The sequence below is a fragment of the Poecile atricapillus genome, chromosome W, assembly GCF_030490865.1.
Source record: "Poecile atricapillus isolate bPoeAtr1 chromosome W, bPoeAtr1.hap1, whole genome shotgun sequence".
NCBI classification, from domain to species: Eukaryota; Metazoa; Chordata; class Aves; order Passeriformes; family Paridae; genus Poecile; species Poecile atricapillus.
Window position 1 is genome coordinate 98,181,789 of NC_081288.1, and position 24,455 is coordinate 98,206,243.

At 44.6% G+C, this 24,455-nt stretch overlaps 1 protein-coding gene across 1 annotated transcript; it reads right to left on the bottom strand.

Annotated features, from left to right (window-relative positions):
• Positions 1 to 1,984: 1,984 nt before the first annotated feature.
• LOC131592118 (uncharacterized) lies at positions 1,985 to 22,939 on the bottom strand. Its single transcript, XM_058863397.1, has 4 exons — positions 22,920 to 22,939; positions 22,564 to 22,657; positions 4,773 to 4,980; positions 1,985 to 3,347 (listed from the first exon to the last, which is right to left on the bottom strand). Exons 1-4 carry the CDS (start codon positions 22,937 to 22,939, stop codon positions 2,878 to 2,880), a joined length of 792 nt encoding a protein of 263 aa, XP_058719380.1. The 3' UTR covers positions 1,985 to 2,877.
• Between the last annotated feature and the right edge of the window lie 1,516 nt (positions 22,940 to 24,455).

Sequence of the window (24,455 nt, forward strand, 5' to 3'; positions counted from 1 at the left end):
CCACCTTCAGGAGTCTCACTGCAGATGGGTTCTCTGACAGTCCAGGCAAAGTGTTCAATTGCTTGATGCCCTCTGTCTCTACAGCTGCTATCCCAAATGCCCACCTAAGTCCCTTTGGGTCCTTAAAATACCCACTTCGGAGGTAGTCTATGCTTAAAATGCATGGGGCCTCTGGGCCAGTCACAATGGGGTGCTTCTTCCACTCATTTCCAGTCAGGCTCACATCAGCTTCCACTAAAGTAAAGTCCTGTGATCCCCCTGTCACACCAGCAATAGAAACAGATTCTGCCCCTACATATCTTGATGGGATTAGGGTGCACTGTGCACCAGTGTCAACCAAGGCCTCATATCGTTGTGGTTCTGATGTGCCAGGCCAACGAATCCACACAGTCCAAAAGACACGGTTTTCCCTAGCCTCTACCTGGTTAGAGGCAGGGCACCTCTAAGCCTGGTTATCCTTTCCTTGGGTATATGTCTTGGAGGTTCCTTCAAGGGAATCAGACGTCATCATCATACTTGTCAGTTTGACTACAGGCTACTGGAGCGGCTTTCTTTTTGGTGGAGTATCCCCCCTGAGTCTTGCTGTCTTCCAATTCACGCACCCGCTGTGCCAGAGCACCAGTAGATTTTCCATCCCATTTTTTCATGTTTTCTCCACAGTCACGTAGGAAAAACCACAGTTCAGCTCGTAGCCTTTTCTCTCTATCTGGGGAACTTCTGCATTGAGTACCAGGGCTCTTGGTCTGTACTGCCGAGACTGGAAGAAGGTCCTCCCTGAGTTTCTTGAAATTCTCCTCCATTTTGTCTTGGAAGTTTTGCATACGTGTTTCCATAGCTGCAATTTTTGTCTGTATGGGGCCATGCACGGTATCTGCATATGCTCGAAGCTTCTTCGCCATATCCATCACAGTCTCCTCCCGGTCATCCCGCTTCATTATTGCTAAAGCAGAAGCGTATTCTTGTGGCCCAAGTCGAACAAGTTTTCGCCACATCACAGATGTACATGGCACCAAGTCTGGATTTCTAGTACCTAAGTCACCCACGAAGACAATATCTACTATTACCATTTCTCTCAAGCACTGAATCCCTTGTTCTATGGTTTTCCAACGAGTTTGCTGTATATAGAGATCGTCTGCACACAGATATCTTTGTGCCACACTTCTTAGGACCCGTTCCCAGAGACTATAAGGGTCAGCCCCCCTCATCATCTCCTGGTAAATAACCGGATCGTGTGACAGGGATCCCAGATGCCTCGCTTCAGTGCCATCCAGAACTGTAGCCTCACCTGCAGCATCCCACAGACGGACTAACCAACTAATTATAGATTCATCAGGTCGTCGAGTGTAATCTTTTCTCAGGCCACGAAGGTCCTTCAGGGAGAAAGGTTCACCAGCGCCTTCTGATTTTTGATCAGTTGCTGGTCTTGAGGGTCCTTCCCCCGCATCACCATTATCATCATCTACTGGCCGATCGGTTTTGGTTTTGAATTTCATACCTCTCGTGGCAGGAGCAACAGACACTGGCTTAGGCTCACTGTCTGGTTTGGCCACTGGCTTAGGCTCACTGTCTGGTTTGGCTGCTGGCTTAGCTGCAGCCTGATTGACTGGGGTAGCTGCTGATTTATCTGCCTGCCCTAGAGTATCTAGCACCGTGCGATAAGCATACGCTAGGGCCCAGCTTATTGCAATGATATTTTTCTTCTTAGAATCATCACAGCAATTCTCTTCCAGATATTTCCCTACTTCATCTGGGTTCTGAATTTGTTCACATGAAAATTCCCAGGCTGGGGGATCAGAAAATTCCTTCAGAGTTCGGCCAATTCTCTCCCATTCTCTACACCACTCAGGATTTCTCACACCTGAGTCTACTTCTGGGGCAGGGGTCTCATTGGCTCTTCTGGATATCTCAGCCCTCATTCTAGAGAAGTTGCAGACCATATAGAGGAAGCCTAACAGCTGAACTAACAGGAAAGTGGTATCCTTAACACTCAGGGGAAACTGGATATTCTCAAAGAGGGACATAACAGATTCAAAGGAGAAGAAGGAAAGAAAAGGCTGAAAAGCCTCATCCCCTGCTCTTCCTCTAACAAACTGGGTACAATTACTAATAAACTCCCAAAATGTGCTACTGGGACTGGGAGGCAGGGTCGGGCGAAGAAACCATAAGCCAAACATACCTGACAGAAACTTCAGTAGTTCTATAAACTTCTTATAAATCATTATCACCGAGCCCAGCACAATAACCATTCTAATCCGTGCCCCTCTACTGGGAAAGAGGGCAAAGACAGGTATTAAAACCTCAAAAACTTTTAGGGACCAGATCCACATGAAGGCTTCCACCCCGAGAGATATTATGTATCCAAGCAACATGGCTACTGACTGCTTTATCCCAATACAGAATAAATACAACCAACAATCAGTACAGGTTTTTCCACTTTCTCTTGCCCCTGTTCGTTGGGCGCCAAAAACTGTATTTGTCCTAGTTTAGGGCAAATTAGGGAGGAAAACTCCAAATGGGGATTTCCCCAGGGAAATGCCCCTCCTCACTTTCTGGTCCGGGAAAAGAAAGAAAAAAAAATTCTTTGGAGAGAAGTGGAAAAAGCTGTTTATTTAACAGAAATTGAGTAATATTAAATAATAAAACTTCTTGCTGTTCGATGGGATGGCAAGTCTAGGAAGAAAAGTCTTTTTCATGTGGTGAACGGCTCGCTCAGGTTCTTATCAGTCCCTCCGGCGCTGGAAAGTGCCGAGGCCCAGGCCCCGGTGGGCCACAGGCGTGAGCTCCCGGGGTTTGGCTGGGTGTTCAGTCCAGAGCAGGCTTGCACAGATCCAGGAAAAAAGGGAAAAAACAAAGGTCCAGGGAACTCCTCTGCCTCAGCTAGCTAAAACTAACTAAAAGCCAGAGAGAAGCTCTGTCCTGCTGTCTGTCCGTGCTGCAGACACCACAGTCCAGGAGCGAGATGTGTGGGAGTGATGTTTTCTTTAACACAAACTGCGCACTTCTTCCCCCTCTCTTGCTCTCAAAGCCAGTCTTAAAGGTGCAGAACTTAATATATAACATAAACCAGACGATTGGGGATACCAGTATCATAAAGTCACCCCAGGACACCCTGTTCGGGAGATTCGCTGTTGCCGGCACCCTTCGCCGAAGCTCTGCCTGAATAAAGGTTTGTGCTTTGCGGAACGCTGGACCAGCTTTCTCGTCCCTGCTTCCTGTCTTGCCTGCCTGCCGCCGCCGCTGAGCTGAGCTGAAATCACTCGCCTGCTCAAAGCTGCTCACGCGCTTCGACCCAGCCCTTCTCAGGGCTGTTTCTCTAGAGAAGTCGTGGTGCTCCAGGCTTTCCGTCGCTGCGGCAGTAAGAATACCAGAGCACGTGTGTTAAAAGTAGTTAGAGAATAGTTTAAGACAAAAGTTTAGCTTGTGTGATAATTATTATTTGCAAACTATTGATAATTTTAGAAAAGATGTTAGTATAGTGTATAATTATCCCCCATCCAAGAATTAAGGTGAGCACATTTGAAAGTTCAGCCAAACTTGAGTTATACTAACCTTAGCAGAAATTATTCAACAAGTTACAAAAGCCCGGTTGACTGTAATTCTGAAAGTATGGTGTCATTTGTGTGGAACAAACTACTCATAGTAATTGTTTTGTTTATAGTCCCGACTGTCTGCTAACATTCAGAAGCGACAGAACATATGGGTCACTCTAGGAAACTTAACAGGCCAAAAATCAATGTGTTTAAGCCTAGCCACACCTGAAGATCCTTTTCGCACCTGTCTAATAGGAGTCCCTGAATGGGATCCTCAAGCATTTAAAGGTTTAGTTAGCAATGAAACTCAACTGAATCAATTGGCCATGTTATGAGAGTATAATTGCACTGTTGGCTTCACATCAAGACAACTTGAAGCCTCTTGGAAAGCCAAAATTATTGAAATTCTCAATGTTACCGTAGGGTCCCAGAAGAATTGGATTTGTTAGGTTCCACCAATACCTCAGGTAGATGGATAATGTTTGAGCCCCCAATGACAAGTCAGTCCAACAAAATGATACAATATTGGGCTACAGTTAACCCTAGAGTTGATTTTATCACTAGCACCGAAAGTAAAGCCCTTTATTCACAGTGTAATCTCACAGGACGATTACCAAAGCAATTACCTAATGCAATATTTTTAATCTGTGGACACAGGGCATGGAATGGCATTCCTGCTAGCCCACATGAAGGACCCTGCTACCTTGGAAAACTTACTTTGTTCCATCCAAATTTACACCAATTGCTGAATATAGCTGGTAAAGTAAAAAACATCAAACGGTCAAAGCGAAGCCTGAATGAATTATAGTGTGATGATGTTAGAGACCCAGACTTTTAGGGTCGTGGTATAGTATGGCTGGCTTCATTTTTTACTCCAGGAGCAGCTGCTACTAAAGGCTAATCAACTCTAAAAAGGCTGGCTTGCTGGGCCAGGAAAGAATTAAATTTGACATGAACAATGTTAAGTGAACTTTCAGCTGATGTAAGTAGTGTACGTCACACTGTACTACAAAATCGAGCTGCAATTGATTTTTTACTCTTAGCACAGGGACATGGTTGTGAGGAGTTTGAAGGCATGTGCTGTTTAAACCTTGTTGCGGTAAAGGTTGTTAGAATGTTAGAAAGTTAGTTTATGTTTGTAGCTGATAGCCTGGAATGCACTCCTCCCCCTCTCCAAGCCTCGGCTTCTTTTCCCCCCCTTTTCTCCTGGCTTCTTTCAGGAGGATCAGTTACTGTGGTTACCGGAGTTTTCTTCCTCAGACCCCTCTGTATCCTTGCCGCTGAGGGGGGTCGGGCCGACCCTCCCCTCTCCCTCAGCCCCGCAGCGGGATGCGGCGGAAAGCAGCGGGAAGCCCGATGGAGCGGAGAAAAAAACACCGCTGGCATTTCCAGCTGCTTTGAGTTTCTTTAGCCCGGGAAAGCGCGGGGGTGGCGGCGGCGGGAGACCATTCTTCGGTGCGGGAACTTACGGCTTTGTTCTCCCGGCCCCAGACTGCCTCTGAGTGTCCTTGCATTTTCCGGTTCCTGTGTCCCATCTAAAGAAGCCGGGTGGGTATTTTTGTCCCCCCCCTTTCTTTCCCTCCTGCGTTACCAGGCTCCCTCTGCATATCTGCCCCCCCCCCCCCCCCCCCCCCCGCTCCCCGCATATCCATGCCTCCTCTGTGAGTTCACTCCTACACCTTTGTAGGCATTTGAAGAAGTCTGTGTCTGTTATTAGAAGTCTGTGTCTGTTATTTCTTATCTTAGCGTGTTTAACCTTGATTTGTAGCAAGTTTGTAAGTGTGCTAGCTGTGAAAAATAATTGGTTCTCTCTGATATTCCCACCCTCCGAAGAACCCCTGTTAAAAAGAAGCCCCCAGACCCCCTTTTCTTTGTCTTGTTCTCTGAGGTTCCCTTCACAGAAATAAACTGTGGAACATAACCCAGGAGGGGAGTCCACCCTTTTTTTCTTTTCTCATTCGAGACACTTGAATTCCAAAAGTTGATCAGTGAGCCCCGATCCTATTTCTTCTGGCCTGGAGCCAGAGTGAGGAGAAACCCCATCACTGAACTAGCTGAAACACTCTGGAGGTTCGAGTCAAAACCTTACTGACCATTCAGTCTCAATCCATAAACAACTAAAACAGCTACAGAATGGGTTACATGCCTTGAAAGAAGATAGTGACCCCACTGGAAGTTGGTTAACCAACTAGAGCATTACTGGGTGGTTGAAGTCTCTTATGCTAGAAGGGAGACAAATTTTTGTTATCGTATTAATAGGGATAGTTATTGTAAGCTGTATGTTATCCTGTATCCATAAAAGTCTAGAACAAATCACGTCCAAAGCCTGGGTTGTGCAAAAAGAAAAAGGGGGAATTCTAGTGAATATTTTAGCAGAACAAGGGCATGATATTTTAGTAAAGGCCTGTCTGCACAACCCAGATTTCAATGCAGGCAACATTTCTAAGGACAGTGTCCTTGAAGCTCTCCTGGAACAGTGAGAATGAAGAAAAACAGTGGCATTGTGTATAAGAAAAAGAATGTTAAACAAAATGTATTAACCAATAGTAGCTTGTTAAGTCGTGTGAACCGTGTAGGACCCTATAAAAGTATGCTAAAGATAGAAACAAACCAAGTTCACTAGACCTCTATGAGGACTCAGTGAATATTCTGAGCAGTTTTCCATTAAAGCAGTAAGTTTTTTATATGAGAAATTGACAGGGGGAGACAATATAAAATGGACCAAAGATGATGATGACAAATTAGAAAAATTGAAATTGAAACTAGCCTCAGTACCAGCCCTGAGCCTACCCTCCTTAGAAAAACCCTTTAATTTATATGTGAATGTGGAAAATGGAGTAGCTCACGGGGTTTTAGTCCAGGAATGAGGGGGGGGGGGGGGGGGGTAAAAAGGCCAATAGCCTATTTATCCAGATTATTGGATCCAGTGAGCCATGGCTGGCCGGTATGTGTTCAAGTCATAGCAGCTACTGCTATTTTGGTGGAAGAAAGCCGTAAGCTCACCTTTGGAAGTAAATTAATTGTGTGCACACCACATGCGGTCTGAAATGTGATAAATCAAAAAGCTGAAAAATGGTTAACAGACTCCAGGACGTTAAAATATGAAGCAATCTTGATTGACAATAATGATTTGACTATAGAAAAAAGCAAAAGTCTCAATCCAGCTCAATTTCTGTATGGAGAACCAAAAGATGATTTGGCACATAATTGTCTGGAAATTATACAATGCCAAACTAAAGTTCGGGAAGATCTAGAAGAACAAGCCCTCCTGGAAGGTGAAAAAAATGTATGTTGACAGTTCATCCAGATGTTTGCAAAGAAAAAGAATGTCAGGATATGCTTTAGTTAATGGGAAAAATATGCAGACCATCAAAAAAAGGAAAACTACCTTCAAATTGGTCAGCTCAATCTTGTGAATTATATGCTCTAAAAAGAGCACTGGAGCAGCATTTAGCACATAAAAAGGGGACCATCTATACTGACTCAAAGTATGCCTTTGGAGTAATACATACCTTTGGAAAAATTTGGGAAGAAAGGGGGTTACTAAATTCAAAAGGGAAAGAACTGGCACATGAAAGACTTATTTTAGACGTTTTGGAAGCATTAAAATTGCCTGAAGAGATAGCTGTAGTACATATCAAAGGACACCAAAAGGGGATGACCCCAGAAATACGAGGGAATAATTTGGCAGACCAAAAGGCTAAAGATGCAGCAGAAAATGAGACCAAATGAGTTATGTTGATTTTGATCCCAGACAGGGAAGAATTGGAAATCCCTAGATTTAGTGAGGAAGAAGAAAATTAATTACTTAAGATAGGTGGAGAATGAGATCAATCTGGAAAGTCGAAATTCCCTGATGGAAGATAGTTACTTAATAAGCCACTCACCAGGAAAATATTAGAAGACATGCATCAAAAAAATAATTTCTAAGGAATTATGGGTTCATTGAAATTTTTGGAGTAGCAAAACAAATAACTGAAAACTGTATAACTTGCCAAAAAGTGAATAGAAAAATAATGATAAAAACAACATTAGGTGGCCATGAATTAGCCCTACAACCATTCCAAAGTATTCAAGTGGATTTTACTGAACTTCCCCAAGTGCAAAGATGGAAGTTCCTATTGGTAGTAGTAGACCATTTAACTCATAGGGTGGAAGCAATTCCCTCTGCCAGAGCTACACCTAATGTGGTATGTAAAACCCTTCTGGGACACATTAATCCCAAGTATGGAATGGTTAATAAAATAAACTCAGATAGAGGAATGCATTTTACCTCAAAAGTCTTACAGCAAATAACCCAAACCTTGGGAATAAAATGGGAATTACACACCCCATGGCACCTACAAAGTTCAGGATGGGTGGAAAGAATGAATCAGACTTTAAAAAGAGCCTTAAAAAATTAATGATTGAAACCCAAATGTCATGGGTAAAGTGTTTACCTTTGGCTCTGTTAAGGGTCTGAACACAGCCCAGGTCAGACCTGGGAGTGTCACCCTATGAGATGATGTTTGGACTACCCTTCCTTACCTCCCAACATGAAACTGCCACTTATAAAGTAGGGGAAATAAGTGTCAGGAAATGTCACCACAATTGCTAAAACACTTGAAGACTTGCAGCTAAAAGGAATGATTCCTCAAATCACCCCTTTGGAGTTCAAAATTCATAATATTCATCCAGGGGAATGGGTACTTGTAAAGACATGGAAAGAGCAATCTTTAACTCCTCAATGGGAAGGTCCTTTTCAGGTACTGCTGACAATGGAGGCTGCAATCCAGACCAGGGAGCAAGGTTGGATTCACACAAATGGGATCAAAGGACCTGTGAAAGAACCTGAGGATTGGACTATAACATCCAAACCGGGTGATACCAAATTGACTCTTAAACAGGGACCGGGTGGTAATGAACTGGGACAATCCAAATGATCCTAGGGATGTGCAAAGAATCATGCCTAACTGAGAAGTAAGGTCAAGCTTATATCAGTGGTTTCAAGTCCCACCTGGAAAAGTTCTGAGAAACCTTCGATATCCACCTTGGGGAGGAATACTCCCACTTCAAACAGGCGGATTGGGACTGTTTCGGTCAGGACATCCTCATATTTTGGCTTTAGCCTGTGATTTGTATAAAGAAGGGGGAGAATCACAACTTCCATCAGTGCCATATCATATACCTTGTCTAAATTATCCCAATACAGGACATGCTTGCTGGGTGTCCTGGTTTAGGGCAAATTTAGGAGAAAACCTCCAGTGGGGCTTCCCCCCCTCCCCGGGAAGCAAACATACGTGGCCTTTTTCCCCTACTCCCCAACCGGTTCGGGAAGAGATTTCTCTGAGAGAAGTGGAAAAAACCTGTTTATTTCACAGGCACAGCACCACCCAGCACAAAAATGAATGATATCAAGTTACAAAACCTCTCGACGTTCAGAAGAGATGACAAACTTCAGAGGGTCTCTTTTCTGTGGGTGTTCGCTCTGTTATCAGTCCCTCTGGCGCTGGAAAATGCCGCTGCCCAGGCTGGGCTCCCGGTAGTCCACGGGTGCAAGCTCCCGGTGCTCCCCCGAGTCCCCAGTCCAGAGCAGGTTCGATTTGTTTCAGAAAAAGGGAAAGAAAACAGTCCAGGAAGACCTCTCTGCTCCGGCTAGTTGGAAAGCTAAGGCGATCTGTGTCTTGTTGTCTGTCTGTGCTGTAGTCAAAACTCCCGATGCGGGGGGAGCAAGTACAGTCTCTGATAACAGACTCGGTGCTTCTTTTCCACTCACTTTTAGTCTCAGATGGAATTTTAAGAATATAAAACCTGTCTCTGAGTTAGGTGGACGAATGGGGATACAATTTAACATCATAATCAACCCAGGACACTGGGTCAAATATAAGTGTTTAAATTGTGGGAAAAATTGGTATTGTAGTTCACACAATCGACATTCTTGTTCTAGGGAGTTGTTGGGGAGGGTGAAACAGGGAAACCTTATGAATGTGATTGTTTGGCAGAAGATTCTGAAAATATGAAGGCTAGAATCAAAGTAGAAATGAAAGCCTGCTCTGAGTCATGGAGCTGAGTACTGGTTACTATATAACCAAAGAACAATAGCCTAGCCAGCTAAAGGAGAATCCCTGCTGATGAAACAATGTCCTTCTGCTGATAGAGAATCCAAAGGTCAAGAAGCAAGGAAAGAACTTGTAAAGCTTGTAGAGTTTAAAATGCAACACCGTATGTTAATATGGGGATACTCAAACCCTGTATGTAAAATCTTTAGTGGGTGTATCTTGTAGTGATTGGTTACTGGGAATTAGAATATTCACTATAGAAAAAGATATATTGGATTGTAACAAGAACTTTGCTCTCTTCATGCTTACCTCTTACCCTTTTACCCCTCTCTTACCTCCTACCTCTTACCTCTTGGCTCTTCTCTCTTAGCTCTTAGCTCTTAGCTCTTAGCTCTTAGCTCTTAGCTCTTCTCTCCTAACTCTTAGCCTTACCCCTCTCTCAGCTCCCCTCTCCCCCACTCTTAGCTCTGAGCTCTCACCTCTTAACTCTTCCCTCTTTCCCTCTCTTACTCTTACCCTCTTGGTTTCCCCCCCTCTCTCATAAGCCTCCCTGGTTTCCCCCCTGCTCTCCCTCTGTTACTCTTATGCCCTCCCTCCCCTTTTCCAACCTCTCCTCCCCTGCTCTCCCCGCTCTCTCTCCCCTCCCCCTGACCACGTGAATGCCGAGGCTGGTGGCGGACACAGGTCTCCCCTCTCTTTACCCTTATAATAAATTGCTTATACTTGAACAGCTTGACCCTGGAGAAGTCTCTCACCGCGAGCGAGCATTATAGACAGCAATAGGGAGTGTCGAGCACAAAATCAATCCTCTATCCAAGCAGAATTACGGGCAACTAAAATAATAACTCTGCTCTGTGGATGGGAATTACTGGTGCCTGTTGAGTGGGAAATACCTGAGGAACGGTGGGAAACTACCGTTAAGAGGTGTCAAAAGAGCTTTGCTTGGAAATTACAAAAAAGGAAGTGACAAGGAAATAGAAGGCAAGACTAGATTGGCCACTACAACCCGCCACCGAGAAGATCATAAAACACCTGCTATGAGCCGCAATCTCATAAGCAGGGGAGGTGGGGGTGTAAGCTGTCCTGGGTTGATTATGATGTTAAATTGTATCCCCATTCGTCCACCTAACCCAGACACAGGTTTTGTATTCTTAAAATTTCATCTAAGAGTAAAAGTGAGTGAAAAAGAAGCACCGAGTCTGTTATCAGAGACTGTACTTGCTCCCCCTCCCCCGCATCGGGAGTTTTGACTACAGCACAGACAGACAACAAGAGACAGATCGCCTTGGCTTTCCAACTAGCCGGAGCAGAGAGGTCTTCCTGGACTGTTTTCTTTCCCTTTTTCTGAAACGAATCAAACCTGCTCTGGACTGGGGACTCGGGGGAGCACCGGGAGCTTGCACCCGTGGACTACCGGGAGCCCAGCCTGGGCAGCGGCATTTTCCAGCGCCAGAGGGACTGATAACAGAGCGAACACCCACAGAAAAGAGACCCTCTGAAGTTTGTCATCTCTTCTGAACGTCGAGAGGTTTTGTAATTTGATATCGTTCATTCTTGTGCTGGGTAGTGCTGTGCCTGTGAAATAAACAGGTTTTTTCCACTTCTCTCAGAGAAATCTCTTCCCGAACCGGTTGGGGGGTAGGAGAAAGGGGCCACGTGGGTTTGCTTCCCGGGGGGGGCCCCATTGGAGGTTTTCTCCCAAATTTGCCCTAAACCAGGACAAAGGCATACTGGACCTCTATTTTTCCTTCTTCTGTCACTTATCCTTTTCCTTTTTGGGACACCAGCAAGGCCATGTTACAAATGCTGTCGAAAGATTTACATGGAAAGACACCAGGCTTCCTTTCTTATTACCCACATCCATAGCAACAGTCAGTGCTATGACCCATTCAAATTAGCTATTTGTATACATAAAGGGAAAAAATATTGGATCACAGAAAATTTAGGAACAAGTGGTAACAGATTGGGAAACAATTGCCCAAAAGTAGAAAAATGGATTTGTTTCGCGGTTGCTGTCAGGGGAAAAGCCCAAGATTTGGTAAGAGAACAAGTGGTAAGTAAAAAGACAAAGCCAACACAGCAACCTAGTCCTGTATTAACCTCACGTCAGGACCTGTATGCAAAGCTTAAACAGCAGTTAAATGGGGAAATGGATACCTCAAGGTTAGGGAAAAACCTGTTTGTGGAATTGGGGGAGAGGATAAGTAAAGAACCAACTGTTGGGTCTGTGGAGGAGTTTTGATGACAGCGGAATGGTCATGGAAAGTTAGTAGCATAGGCCCGGTAGAACTCCTTAAGTGGAACCGGACCAATATAAGATGGGGGACCCGGCGAGAAGGGTGGATTCTTACTGAGAGCACCGCCAGCTATTCACCAGTCTTCACAGAAGTAATTGTGAACGCCGTTTATTTCTATCTTTAGCACACCTTTTATAGGGTTCTACAGGGTCCGCGGGCAGAGCAAGCTACTATTGGCTAACACACACAGTTTACATTTTTTCTCCTACACACAAGGATATTGTTTTGCTTTACTCTCTCATCTGCAGGATGGTTTCAAGGATTTTAGCCCTTAATATCACGACTTATTTCAAAGGCTGGTTTGTGCATACAGGCCTTTACTAATATATAAAATATATCAACAGATTCTAAGTTCAACAGTGATAGGGAAGAATGTCTCTGGCACACTGTGAAAAATTTTCTTAATGAAGTGGGAAATATTCCCTGTAAAAGGTATAAAGTTAGCAATGGAACTTCTACATGGTGGATCCCAGAAGAACCAACTCTGTATTGGACTCAGAGAAAGACAAAAGGAAATAATTGTGTGTATGATTATGAAACCAGCCTCTCCCAATGTAATGGTACAGGGAAAAATAATTACTCTGGAATCCCAGAAATATCCAAATTTTGGAAAAATATAAATCAACAGAAAAATGACTATTGGAAAGCACCAGATGGCTTATTTTGGATATGTGGGAAAAGGGCATTGTGGAGGCTAGCTCTGGAGCAAGCTGCAGGCCCCATGGCCTGCCAGCCCTGCCTGAGAAGCTAGCCTGGGAAATTCATGGGAGGATTCAAAACAATCCTCAAAGACAGAAAACAGCCTGCAGGTGCTGTTTTCTGATTCCCGTGTTTTCCTTGCAGGAGAAGGTCAGGGGGGTGGTGAACCCCACTGACCAATGATGGTGATGTAGTACTTTGCTGGCCAATGGGAGTTTCCTTTCTGTGCTTTCGACGAGCTAGTCTATATGACATGACCGAGGCAATAAACTAGAGATTCTCTCCTGTTCTGACTCCTTTGAGAGTCCGTGTCGTTCTTTCCGCTGTTCCCAATTAGAACGACAGGGCATACCCAAAGCTCCCTTCACGATGGAAAGGGAATTGCACTCTGGAAATCATTCAAACAGGATTTTTCCTTTTGCTAGGACCAGATTGAGATCAATTGGGAGTGCCAGTTTATGAGGACCTAAAACGAAATAAAAGGAATTATTTGGAGGACCTCAAAAATGAGGAGATGAGGAATGGCCCCCTGAACACATTGGAAACGTATGGGCCAGCTACTTGGGCACAAGATGGAAGCTGTGGATATCGAACCCCAATTTACATGCTAAATTATAAGACTCCAAGCTGTTGTAGAAATCATAACCAATGAAACAGCTGGGGCTATGGAATTAATAGTCAGTCAGCAACTCCAAGACAGAGCTACAATATATCAGAATAGGCTGGCTTTGAACTATTTATTGGCTGAAGAAAGGGGTGTTTGCGGGAACTTTAATACATCAGATTGTTGTTTACAAATCGATGACAATGGAAATGCCATTCTAGATATCGCCAAGAATATCAGAAAAATAGCCCATGTGTGTTACTGCTGAAGATGAATAGATCACACGGACACAGGTCGAGGTGTGGTGAAGAGAAGAGAGAGTTTATTTTTCCCCCTAGGATTTATAGGCTCCTGACCACAGCCAGGGATTGGATGGTCAGGATAACACTTTCTCACTGCACTGGCCATGAGAGATGTCCATCACAAGATGTGTAACAGAAAGAATGTACACATATCTATGTTTACAGTTACTGTCCTGGGAAAGTCTTTAGAAAACTATGTTAGCAAGCTCAGAAGCTGAGTTTTCAGGGCGACACATGTGTCGGTCCAGAAATGGGAATCAGTGATGACCACTAACTGATGGGATAGTGTATTGGAGATAGAATGGTGGAGGAAGCTAGGTTTCTTCCTCCTATGTGCTACAGCTGGTTTAATAATATTTCTTCCTTGTTTAATCCTGTTTCATTCGGCTAATCACCAGTATAGTTCAAGGCATGCAAGTAGTAGCAATGCCTACAGACCTGAAATTGGCTACATCTGGAACGGCACAAAAAATCACGGTATTAAGAAAACAAAATAATGTGGAAGACCCTTTGGAAGAAGCCAAATTGATTTGTGAAAAATGAGCGAATACTAGAAGCTAGAAAACAAGAATTATTGCTCAAGCCAAATGATTTATAAAAAAAGAAGAGCAGGAGTTGTTATAAATCCATTTTGTGATGTTGGCTTTTTGCAAGTGTTATAAATGCAAAGGCAAATTCAGGTTAAAAAAAGAGAAATTTATTATAAAACAATAAAGAACAAACAACGAGAAAAACCACAATAAAATGGGCAGCGCAGCGCTGGGTGGACAGGGTCTATACCAAAGGTATAGGTGTTCCCAAATCCACGCTTGAGGATTCTCTGGTCTGGGTTTTTATAGGGATTTTGTGTCCTGAGGCCAAATTCCAAGCAGGCACCATTCACCAAAGGTCCTTGATTGTTGGATGAATGGATTTCCTGGCATTGGAGAATAGAGTTAGTAAATGTCTGGGCAGAGTCTCCTCATATGTAAAGAGGTTTTTAATGTTCCCAGATTTCAATTTTGGTTTGGGCCATCAGGATGGAGTGGTGGGATCCGGGTTGGAGCCGATGGATATCTCGGCTGGGCTTTTCCCTTTGTCCAGTCTGATTGCTTCCCCAACAGCGGTCTGCCAGGTGGGGAGTTTGGGTCTGGTGATGAATATCTCCTCCGAGCTCGTTCCTTTGTCAGCCTGATTGCTTCCCCAACAGTGGACTGCAGGGCGTGTTCAGGTCCGGCGATGGATATCTCCTCCGAGCTCGTTCCTTTGTTAGCTTGATGGCTCGTGTCCTGCTTATTCTTTTCGGTTGATGGGCGCAGGCTAGCATTGGTTTCTCCTGAATGGGAATTCGCAACTAGATCTGGGGAAGGACTTTTTGCCACACTGTTTTATTTTATATTATTACAAATATATTTATTTTGACCTTTACGAATTTTTATACATAAGTTTATCTATTACACTCCCCCGCCTAATAATTCATCATATTAAAAATTCGTGTTATTTTATCCAATTTTATGGGGGAAGGATTGTATGTAATTTTTAATCACATTCATTTTCCTCCCAGTCAGTTAGCGAATTCCCACAATCTTCTTGAAACCGGTTATATTTATTTTCAAAATTTTCTAAGGCTTTAATTGCATTTTTATTTTCCTTTTCTTCCTCTAATTTCATTAATTTAGAGAGAGAAGTAGGTTTTCCTTGTGCTTTTTCAGGATCTATTGGAAGGGTGGCAATTTGCATTCCTTGCACAACAGACTGAATTAGTCTAATGAAGCAAGGAATTAGGCAGGGAAGAAAAATGATTCCAGCAATTGAACAGACTATGAAGAATACTAGCTTCTTCCACCAAGCCCCTTGCCCGAATATTTGGTCCCACCAGGAGGCTTGTAGGATTGAGTTCCATTTTTGGACTGGTACATGTGCTACCTTTTTTATTTCAGCCGCTAATCCTTTTATTGTTTCCCCGTAATCATCTATTTCCATACAGCACTCGGATTCATTGTATCTGCCGCACACTCCTCCCTCCTCGGCTAGCAGGTAATCGAGAGCTAATCTGTTTTGATACACAAAAGCTCTCATTTGTGAATGTTGTTTTGCTAGGAGTTCCAGGGCTTCTGAAGTGTGATTTGAGACTACCTCTACCACCTCTTGCAACCTGATAAGTCTGTTGAGGAGATAAATGGGGGTTCTGTAATCCCAGCTGCCGTCATTTGCCCAAGTAGCGGGCCCATAATATTGAATAATCCTTTCGGCAGGCCATTCTTCCTCTTTCCACTTCTGGTTGCCTCCCGCCATTGGTAATTCCCGTTTTAATTCCCTCTTTTGCCTGGCTAAGGTTTCAAAGAGGGGAGCTCCCAAAGACTTACTCTCATCTTTGGGCAAGGTAAAGAAAAAGGGCCGAATGATTCCGAGTGTGCAGGATCCTTTCCACCTTCTAGGTAATTCACTGTATGCCTTCTTTCCACATATCCAATATATGCCATCCGGTGCTTCCCAACCCTTGTTCGATTTTGCTGTATCATCCCAATATTCTCTCAGGCCTATTAACGCATGGAAGGGATTGGCCCCAGAATTTTTATACCAACAAAGTCCAATTATTTCTATCCATTCACAGTTATTATCCCGAGAGGGACTCCAATAACCCTCAGGTGGTTCAGGTTGCCAGACTTTTGTTTTGCTGTTGGAATTCACCGTGAGGGTGTTTATACACGGGGTATAACCTACCAAATCGGTGAATTCCTTTCCTTCTCTGCTAATGCAGAAAGTTCCAATTATTCTCTGATCTATTACCCATCCCTCGGGTCTTCGTGTAGTTTTAGATAATTTTAGGCCTTTCCATTTTAAGAGTTGTTCTGGGGTTAGTCCTTCTCCCTTCCATGGCCATCTCTCGGCTGATTTCAAGCCACCACATATCCAACAATTTGATAGACCTAATTCGGTGGCAATTTCTTGCATCAGGTCTATGAATAGGTTTTGGTTGGGGCTTGGTAATCCCCAGCTACTATATTGTTTTTCCAATTGCTCATAATGTTCACTAAGAGAGTTTAGTCTCTCTTGTTCCAGCCTCTTTCTTTTATTCTCTATTTCTCGTCTTTTTAATTCTAGGGTTAGTTGTTTGATTTTGCTTTCTGGATCTAACCCTTCCTCATCTTTAGAAAAACAGAATACCTGGTCGAATTGCAAACACACCCGGTCGTCATCATTTTTTAACAAATCTAGAATTATGGGTTCATGGTTGAAGGAAGCTTTTGCTTCATGTTTCAAATTTCTTCCTTCCCAATACATTTTTCCACCCATAGTACACATTTTCAAGTTTGCTTTATTATAACACAGAGGGTTAATTTGGTAGTATGCGATGAAGGTAGATTGCCTTTTACCTCCGATCCAAACGGTTTTATTACATTGACCGCAAATTGAGATCGGAGGGACTCCCCCCACCTCCCTTTTGTTTCTGAAGTGGGTTGTTTGGGTCTTTTGTTCTTCCAGAGTTTGAAACTGCTTGTCCTTAAAACTTGCCCCTGGGCGGGAACACCAAACCTCCCCCTCCAATTTACACAGATTATACTGAGTGCCATTAGCCCAGCATAACCCCGCTCGCAGTTCCAGAGGACAGTTGATCATTCGTTCGGTAACTGTGGCAGTCCGACACTGCTCACACTTCCCCAGAGGACGCTCCCCCAGAGGTGCCTTGGGACTCGTTCCCTCAGCCAAGCACATGGCTAGATTCAGGACTGTCAGGATTCCCCACCATTGCATCCCTCTGCCTCGCCCTTCACCCGTATAAGAACATACGGCAGGGATTGCCATCTTCTCGGCAGCAAGGACTGTCTTCAGGGGCCCTTGAAGTCCTTATGGCGTACCTTCTCTTAAAGGCAGCCCACCGAGACGCTTTGATCGTATCTGTCCTACACGGTACTTTTATCGTTCTACGACACTCGATTACTAAAGGTTCTGCTTTACAATCTAGTTTGCCTCTCAACCCCTTTTGGAAAAACAGGAACCACTCGGGAGAGTCGAGTTCCAAAATCCCCGCCCGGGTGGCAAGTATTAGGAAAAGGTTAGTTTGCTCCTGTTCCTTTTCTAGACACTTGGTACACAATCCCTTGGGTTTGTACCCTCCCAAACAGTGAGCCACCCAAATCTGGTCACAATAAGCACACTTGAAATGGACAAATGGAAAGCAATAACAATCAGGATTAATACAACTTATCTGCCCTTCACTTGTCATTTGTGGTGACGCCGGAGTTTAATTTTCAACTCTCCCGGAGGGGTGGTGACTTTCCACTCGGAGGAATTGTAATCCATTACTTTCTTCGCCCGAGATGAGTGTGTCCAGCCCCTTTCGGCAGTCCGAACTGCGGTATCTGTTGTCAGGAGGACGAGAAATGGTCCCTCCCAGTGAGGGCTGAGGGGATGCTCCTTCCACGCCTTGATCAGGACTTTATCCCCAGGCTGTATCTGGTGGATTGGAAATCTCAATGTTGCACTTTGGGGAATCAGTCCTCTTTTCCTCAGCTCCTGTAAATTTTTGTTTATGGAAATAAGATACGGTCGAATCTGCACATCCTCCACCTGAGGATGTGCCACTGGCATTCCATGTTTATATGGCATCCCATATAACATTTCAAAGGGGGACAGACCTGTCTCAGAGTGCGGCATGGTTCTTATATTTAGTAATGCAAGGGGAAGACATTTGATCCATGACATTTTGGTTTCAATCATAAGTTTGGCTAGCTGTGATTTTAATGTTTGATTCATTCTTTCCACTTGTCCCGAACTCTGAGGATGCCAAGGGGTGTGATATTGCCATCTTATGCCTAATGCTTCTGATAGTTGTCTGATAATTTTGGATGTAAAGTGTGTGCCTTGATCTGAATCGATATAATCTATTATCCCATATCTGGGAATAATTTCCTCCAATAAAATTTTTGACACCGTTTGAGCTGTGGCCCTTGCCCTGGGAAAAGCTTCCACCCAATGTGTCAATTTATCTACTATTACTAATAAGAATTTGCATCTACCGATTTTTGGTAGCTCAGTGAAATCCACCTGGATTCTTTCAAACGGCCTGTATGAGAGAGGGCGACCTCCCCAGGCTGATTGCTTAAATTTTGATCGATTTATTTTCTGGCATATCACACATCCTTGCACCTCTTGTTTGGCGAGTTCAAAGATTCCTTTGCACCCGAAAAATTTAAGAAATTGCTCGGCTAATGCTCGAGTTCCCCAATGAGTTTGTTCATGTAGTCTCCGTAGTATTCCCCTTGCCATTCCCTTTGGGACTAATTCCCTCCCGTCTGGTAACCACCATTTTCCCTTTTCGAAGTTACCTCCTACCTTTTTGAATTCTTCTATCTCCCTTTCCGAAGGGAGCATGGAAACCTCTGGTGATTCCTCTGGGATTACTTCGGGAATACTTACCGTTAACAAAGCTGCTCTTTTCGCCTCTTTGTCTGCCAGATTGTTTCCCCGCGTGTGGAATTGCCATCCTGTTTGGTGTCCTTTTACATGGACCACCAATATTTCTCGTGGCTCTCTGACTGCTTCTAAAATTTGTCTGATTATCTCCCCATGGATTAATCCTTTTCCTTTAGTATTTATCAAACCCCTCTTTTCCCATATTTTCCCGAAGGTATGTACCACTCCGAATGCATATCTTGAGTCTGTAAAAATGGTCCCCCTTTTTCCTTTCAATCCCCGAAGGGCTTTTAGGAGAGCATATAGCTCGCAAGCTTGGGCTGACCAACTTGCTTTTAGGGGGCCTGACTCTACAACTTCTCCTGACATGCCATTTATTATTGCATATCCTGATTTTCGTTTTCCTTCAACAACTTTCGAAGAACCATCTATAAACCATTTTTCTCCTCCTTCTAATTCTTGATCTTCCAAGTCAGGCCTAACCTTTGTTTGCAATTCCACAGTTTCAATGCAATTGTGGAGTAGTTTTTCTGTTGGTTCCCCAAACAGGAACTGCGCAGGATTCTGTGCAGTAGTTTTTAATTCCAGGCTCGGTGAGCTGATTAAGATGGCTTCATATTTCAGAAGCCTTGAATCAGTTAACCATTTTTCTGCTTTTTGTTGTAAGATATTTCTTACGTCATGTGGGGTATAAACTATCAAGGAAGCTCCAAAAGTTATCTTTTTTGCTTCCCCAACCAACAGAGCTACTGCCACGATTGCTTGCAAGCAAGTAGGCCAGCCCCTACTTACCGGATCTAGGATTTTTGATAGAAATCCTATGGGTTTCCTTTTTTCTGCCCATTCCTGGCTCAGAACCCCGTGTGCTGTTTGCGCACTCATGTCCACAAACAGCTGAAATTCTTTATTGGTGTCCGGCAAGGTTAGTACGGGGGCGGTTATGAGGGCATTCTTTAACTCCTGGAATTTAATTCCATCTTGCTCAGTCCATTTCAGTCTGTCAGTGTTTAGTCTTTCATACAGAAACTTTACTTTTTCACTAAAACCTTCAATCCATTGCCTGCAATATCCCAGAAGCCCTAACAATTGTCTAATTTGTCTCTTTGTTTTTGGGGCAGGGAGTGCAAGGATCCCTGCCACTCTCTCAGGGTCCAATTTCTTTTTCCCTTGAGATATCCAATGACCAAGATATTTAACCTCGGGCTCTGTGAATTGCAGTTTGGATTTGGATACCTTTAACCCCTTCTGTCCCAAAAAATTTAACAAAGCAATCGTACTCCTTTTCACCTTTTCTTCAGTTGTCCCGGCAATCAATATGTCAGCTACATATTGTAACAGTTTTGTCCCATCCTCAGGAACGAATTGGGTTAGCAATTGCTCCAAAGCCTGTCCGAACAGATTTGGAGATTCCACAAATCCTTGAGGAAGGACCGTCCACCTTAGCTGTTGTTTTCGGTTTGTGTCAGGGTCCTCCCACTGAAAGGCGAAGTAATTCCTACTCCTCTCATCCAAAGGACAAGTCCAAAAGGCATCCTTTAAATCAATTACACTGTACCACACATCCTCAGGTGAGAGTCTGTTTAGTAAAGTATAAGGGTTTGCCACCACCGGGAACCTGGTTCGGGTTCTAGTGTTTACCGCTCTAAGATCCTGAACCAATCGGAAACTCCCATCCGTTTTCTTTACGGCCAGGATGGGGGTGTTATGTTGAGACATGCAGGGTTCGAGGGTACCCCCTTTGAGAAGATCATCAATTACCTGCTTCAATCCCCTCCTCCCTTCCATCGGGATGGGATATTGTTTGACCCTTATCGGGTCATCGGGGTCCTCTATTTCAATTTTAATAGGCTTAATATTTAGTTTTCCCACTTCCCCTTTCGAGTGCCACACTCTGGGATTAATTTCCTCTTCATCCTTTGGAGTCAATTTGAATATCTTCACCACCAATTCAGAATTTTTAACAATAATATTGATACCCAATGCAACAATCATGTCTCTTCCTAATAAATTATAATCCGCCTCTTCTACAAGTAACAAATTTCCTAGGCAAATTTTATTTTTCGATTCTATTTCCACATCTTTTATTACAGACACTTTAAAAGGATCTCCCTTGGCTCCAATTACAAAAACCTTTTCCCTGCTTGCCACACACCCCTCTGGTAGTTTTTGCAGAGTACTCCTCTCTGCCCCGGTATCTACCAGGAAGCTTACCTCCTGCCGTTGGGGACCCACTCTCAGTTTTATCAAGGGCTCTTTGGATGTTTTGGTCCCCAAATTAAAAAGCCCAAGACACCGCTAATCCTCTTGAAAGATTTTTTCATCATTCATCCTTTTCCTACAGTCCCGCTGAATGTGTCCTACCTTTTTACAATAGTAACATTCGGGAAGCTCTCTCCGTGGGGTAGGGGCTGCCTTGTGAGGGCCTTTCTGTTTTCTGGGTGAAGTTTTAAACTTACCATGCGTTTGCTCCTGCTTTTGAACCTCTTTGACAGCGGCTACTAACACTTTAGCCTGTAGCCTTTGTTTTTCATCCTCCCTTCTCATGTATATCTTTTGAGCTTCCCTCAGAAGCTCTTGGAGGCTTTTATCCTGCCATCCATCGATTTTCTCCAGTTTCCTCCTAATATCCTCCCAAGACTTTGCTACGAATTGTGTCTTGAGTAGGACTTCTCCCACGGGAGAGTTCGGGTCAGTCCCAGAGTATATCTGAAGACTCCGCCGTAGCCTCTCCACCCATTCTGTGGGCGATTCCTCCTTCCCTTGGCATTCCCCGAACACTTTACTAATGTTTTGACCTCGGGGAACCGCCTCTCTAATTCCCTGCACAATTATATTTCTTAAATCTATCATGCTCTGCCTGCCTTCTTCCGTCTGGGCGTTCCAACTCGGGCTTACACTGGGCCACTTTTGGTCCCCCGGTGTCCCCTGTGGGTTGCGTCGGTCCCAGTCCCTGATACCGGCTTGTTTAATCATCTCTCTCTCCTCCTGATTAAACAGCGATCTCAGGATTGCCATAAGATCATCATACGTATAAATACTGCTTCCTAAGAAGTCATCCAACCTTTCAGCCACACCAAACGGATCATCCAGCAACCGCCCCATCTCTTTTTTAAATGCTCGCACATCCCCTGAATTAAGGGGAACATTCACAAACCAAATTACTCCAGGGGCGGTTGGTACTTCCCTGAGAGGGAACATTCGGTGTCCATTCTCATTCTCTCCCCACTCTTCACCCACCATTTTTGCTTTCAAACGAGTTCTACTTGCAGGAGGGGAACTGGGGTTTGTGGGGGTTTTTTCCTTTATTGTTTGTGGGAACTCCGCCGCCACCCGGTTACCGGGAGGGACCTTTTCAGTTAAGTTTGAGGGTCCCGGCTGTGGCGGCCGGACGGGCAATTGTGGATAGGGTGATCCCCAGCCTTGCACTAATATGGACTCTGGAGAGGTTGTGGCGGCTGGGGTTTCCACAGGCGGGGGCAACGGGAATGTTGCCGGCACGACTGCCGATGCCGACTCCCCTGCTCGAGATGTGAATATCTCAGCAGGTTGCTCTGGGGAGCCCGCGGGTGCTGACGGCACCACCTGATCCACCGCAGAGGGTTCTGCCGGTCCGTGGTATGGAGGTGGTAAATGATCAAGGGGTTCCCAGGTTTCTGCCCTTGATCCACATTTTTGTTTCACCGGGAATAACCCTACTCTGGCAGTTAACCAGAGCTTGGCATATTCCTTTTCCTCGGGGTCCGAGGAAACCTTGCTCTCCACATAAGAGAGCAACTCGTTACACGTCCACCTTTCAAATGTGCCCAACACAGGCCAAGTGAGATGGTTTCTCAGTTCTTGCCCTCCCCAGACCTCGGCGCAATACTGGATCATTTTTGCCTTGGATTTCTTTTTTCTCTCGGGACAATTTTCCCAATATTTTAACATCCATCCCAAGGGACTTTCCGGTGGGATGTCCAGCGATCCCTTCGCTTTCTCGGAGGGACCCTTTTCACTACCCTTCTTCTGCATCTTACTTTTTCTTTGTCCCATATTAATAAAAAATATCTTACCTTTCCTGCGTTGTGTTCATTCCGCCTTTGCCAGAGAAATCAAAGTTTGCTAATACTCACCTCTCAGTTAGCTGCACTGGGGTCTTTTGTATTCAGCACTTCGATTCTCCTTTGGACCTTTGCCTAGGTCCGTTGACTGAAAGGGTTTACCAATTCCCGAGCTCGATGGGATGTCCCCTTCCCCTTTCAGCCCCTTGTGATCAGTCCCCCGGGACTCCCTTTCGTCCCAGGTTTTTACAAGCGTGTAGAGAGAGAGCTTTCCCAAACCGAATCGCTTCCTTCGCGGCCGGCCAATTCCCTCGCGGGAGGATGGAACCGTGGCCTTTAAGTCCGCACTCGCTCCGTGATCAGATCACGTCTCACACACACTCGCCCAATCACCCGCTCAACCCCACAATACTTACAGCAATTTTCCTGCGAGGGCGTCTTCGTGCACTGTCGACTTTTTACGAGCTACCAAGCCGCAGCTTTCTTGAAGGCTCCCTGCCTTCCCGAGCTCTCTGGATCCGTCTCTCTTTTTATTGTGGTTTTTGCCTTAGCCTAAATTTGGTTTGGATGTCAGAACGAACTGCGGAGGCTCTCGACTCCCCAGGCCGCCAAAATCAGCGGGGGGACCTGTCCTGGACAGCGAGATTCTCCCGCAGTTTCTCCGATCCGAGTCACAGCACCAATCTGTTATAAATGCAAAGGCAAATTCAGGTTAAAAAAAGAGAAATTTATTATAAAACAATAAAGAACAAACAACGAGAAAAACCACAATAAAATGGGCAGCGCAGCGCTGGGTGGACAGGGTCTATACCAAAGGTATAGGTGTTCCCAAATCCACGCTTGAGGATTCTCTGGTCTGGGTTTTTATAGGGATTTTGTGTCCTGAGGCCAAATTCCAAGCAGGCACCATTCACCAAAGGTCCTTGATTGTTGGATGAATGGATTTCCTGGCATTGGAGAATAGAGTTAGTAAATGTCTGGGCAGAGTCTCCTCATATGTAAAGAGGTTTTTAATGTTCCCAGATTTCAATTTTGGTTTGGGCCATCAGGATGGAGTGGTGGGATCCGGGTTGGAGCCGATGGATATCTCAGCTGTATGGATGCTAAATCTGAATCAGAGTGCCTGTACAAATTACAGGCCGCATAGCTCCTCAGGCTTGCCTGAGAAAGTAGCCTGGGAAAAACATGAGAAAGAATTAAAACAATCCTCAGGGAAACAAAACAGTCTTGCAGGTGTTGTTTTGTTCTCCTTGTTTTCCTTGCAGGAGAAGATCAGGGGGATGGTGAGCCCCACTGACCAATGATGGTGATGTAGTAGTTTACTAACCAATAAGAGTTTCTTTTCTGTACTTTCCACGTATCTGTCTATAAAACAGGCCTGGAGCAATAAACTGGGAGATTCTCTCCTGTTCTGACTCCTTTGAGAGTCCGTGTCGTTCTTCCTGCCGTTCCTAATTAGAACGACATCTGGTGACCCCGCGTGAGGATGAACCGACCCTCCGAGGTCTGGTAGCCCGACGTGAACTGTATCTACTGACCCCCGAGGTC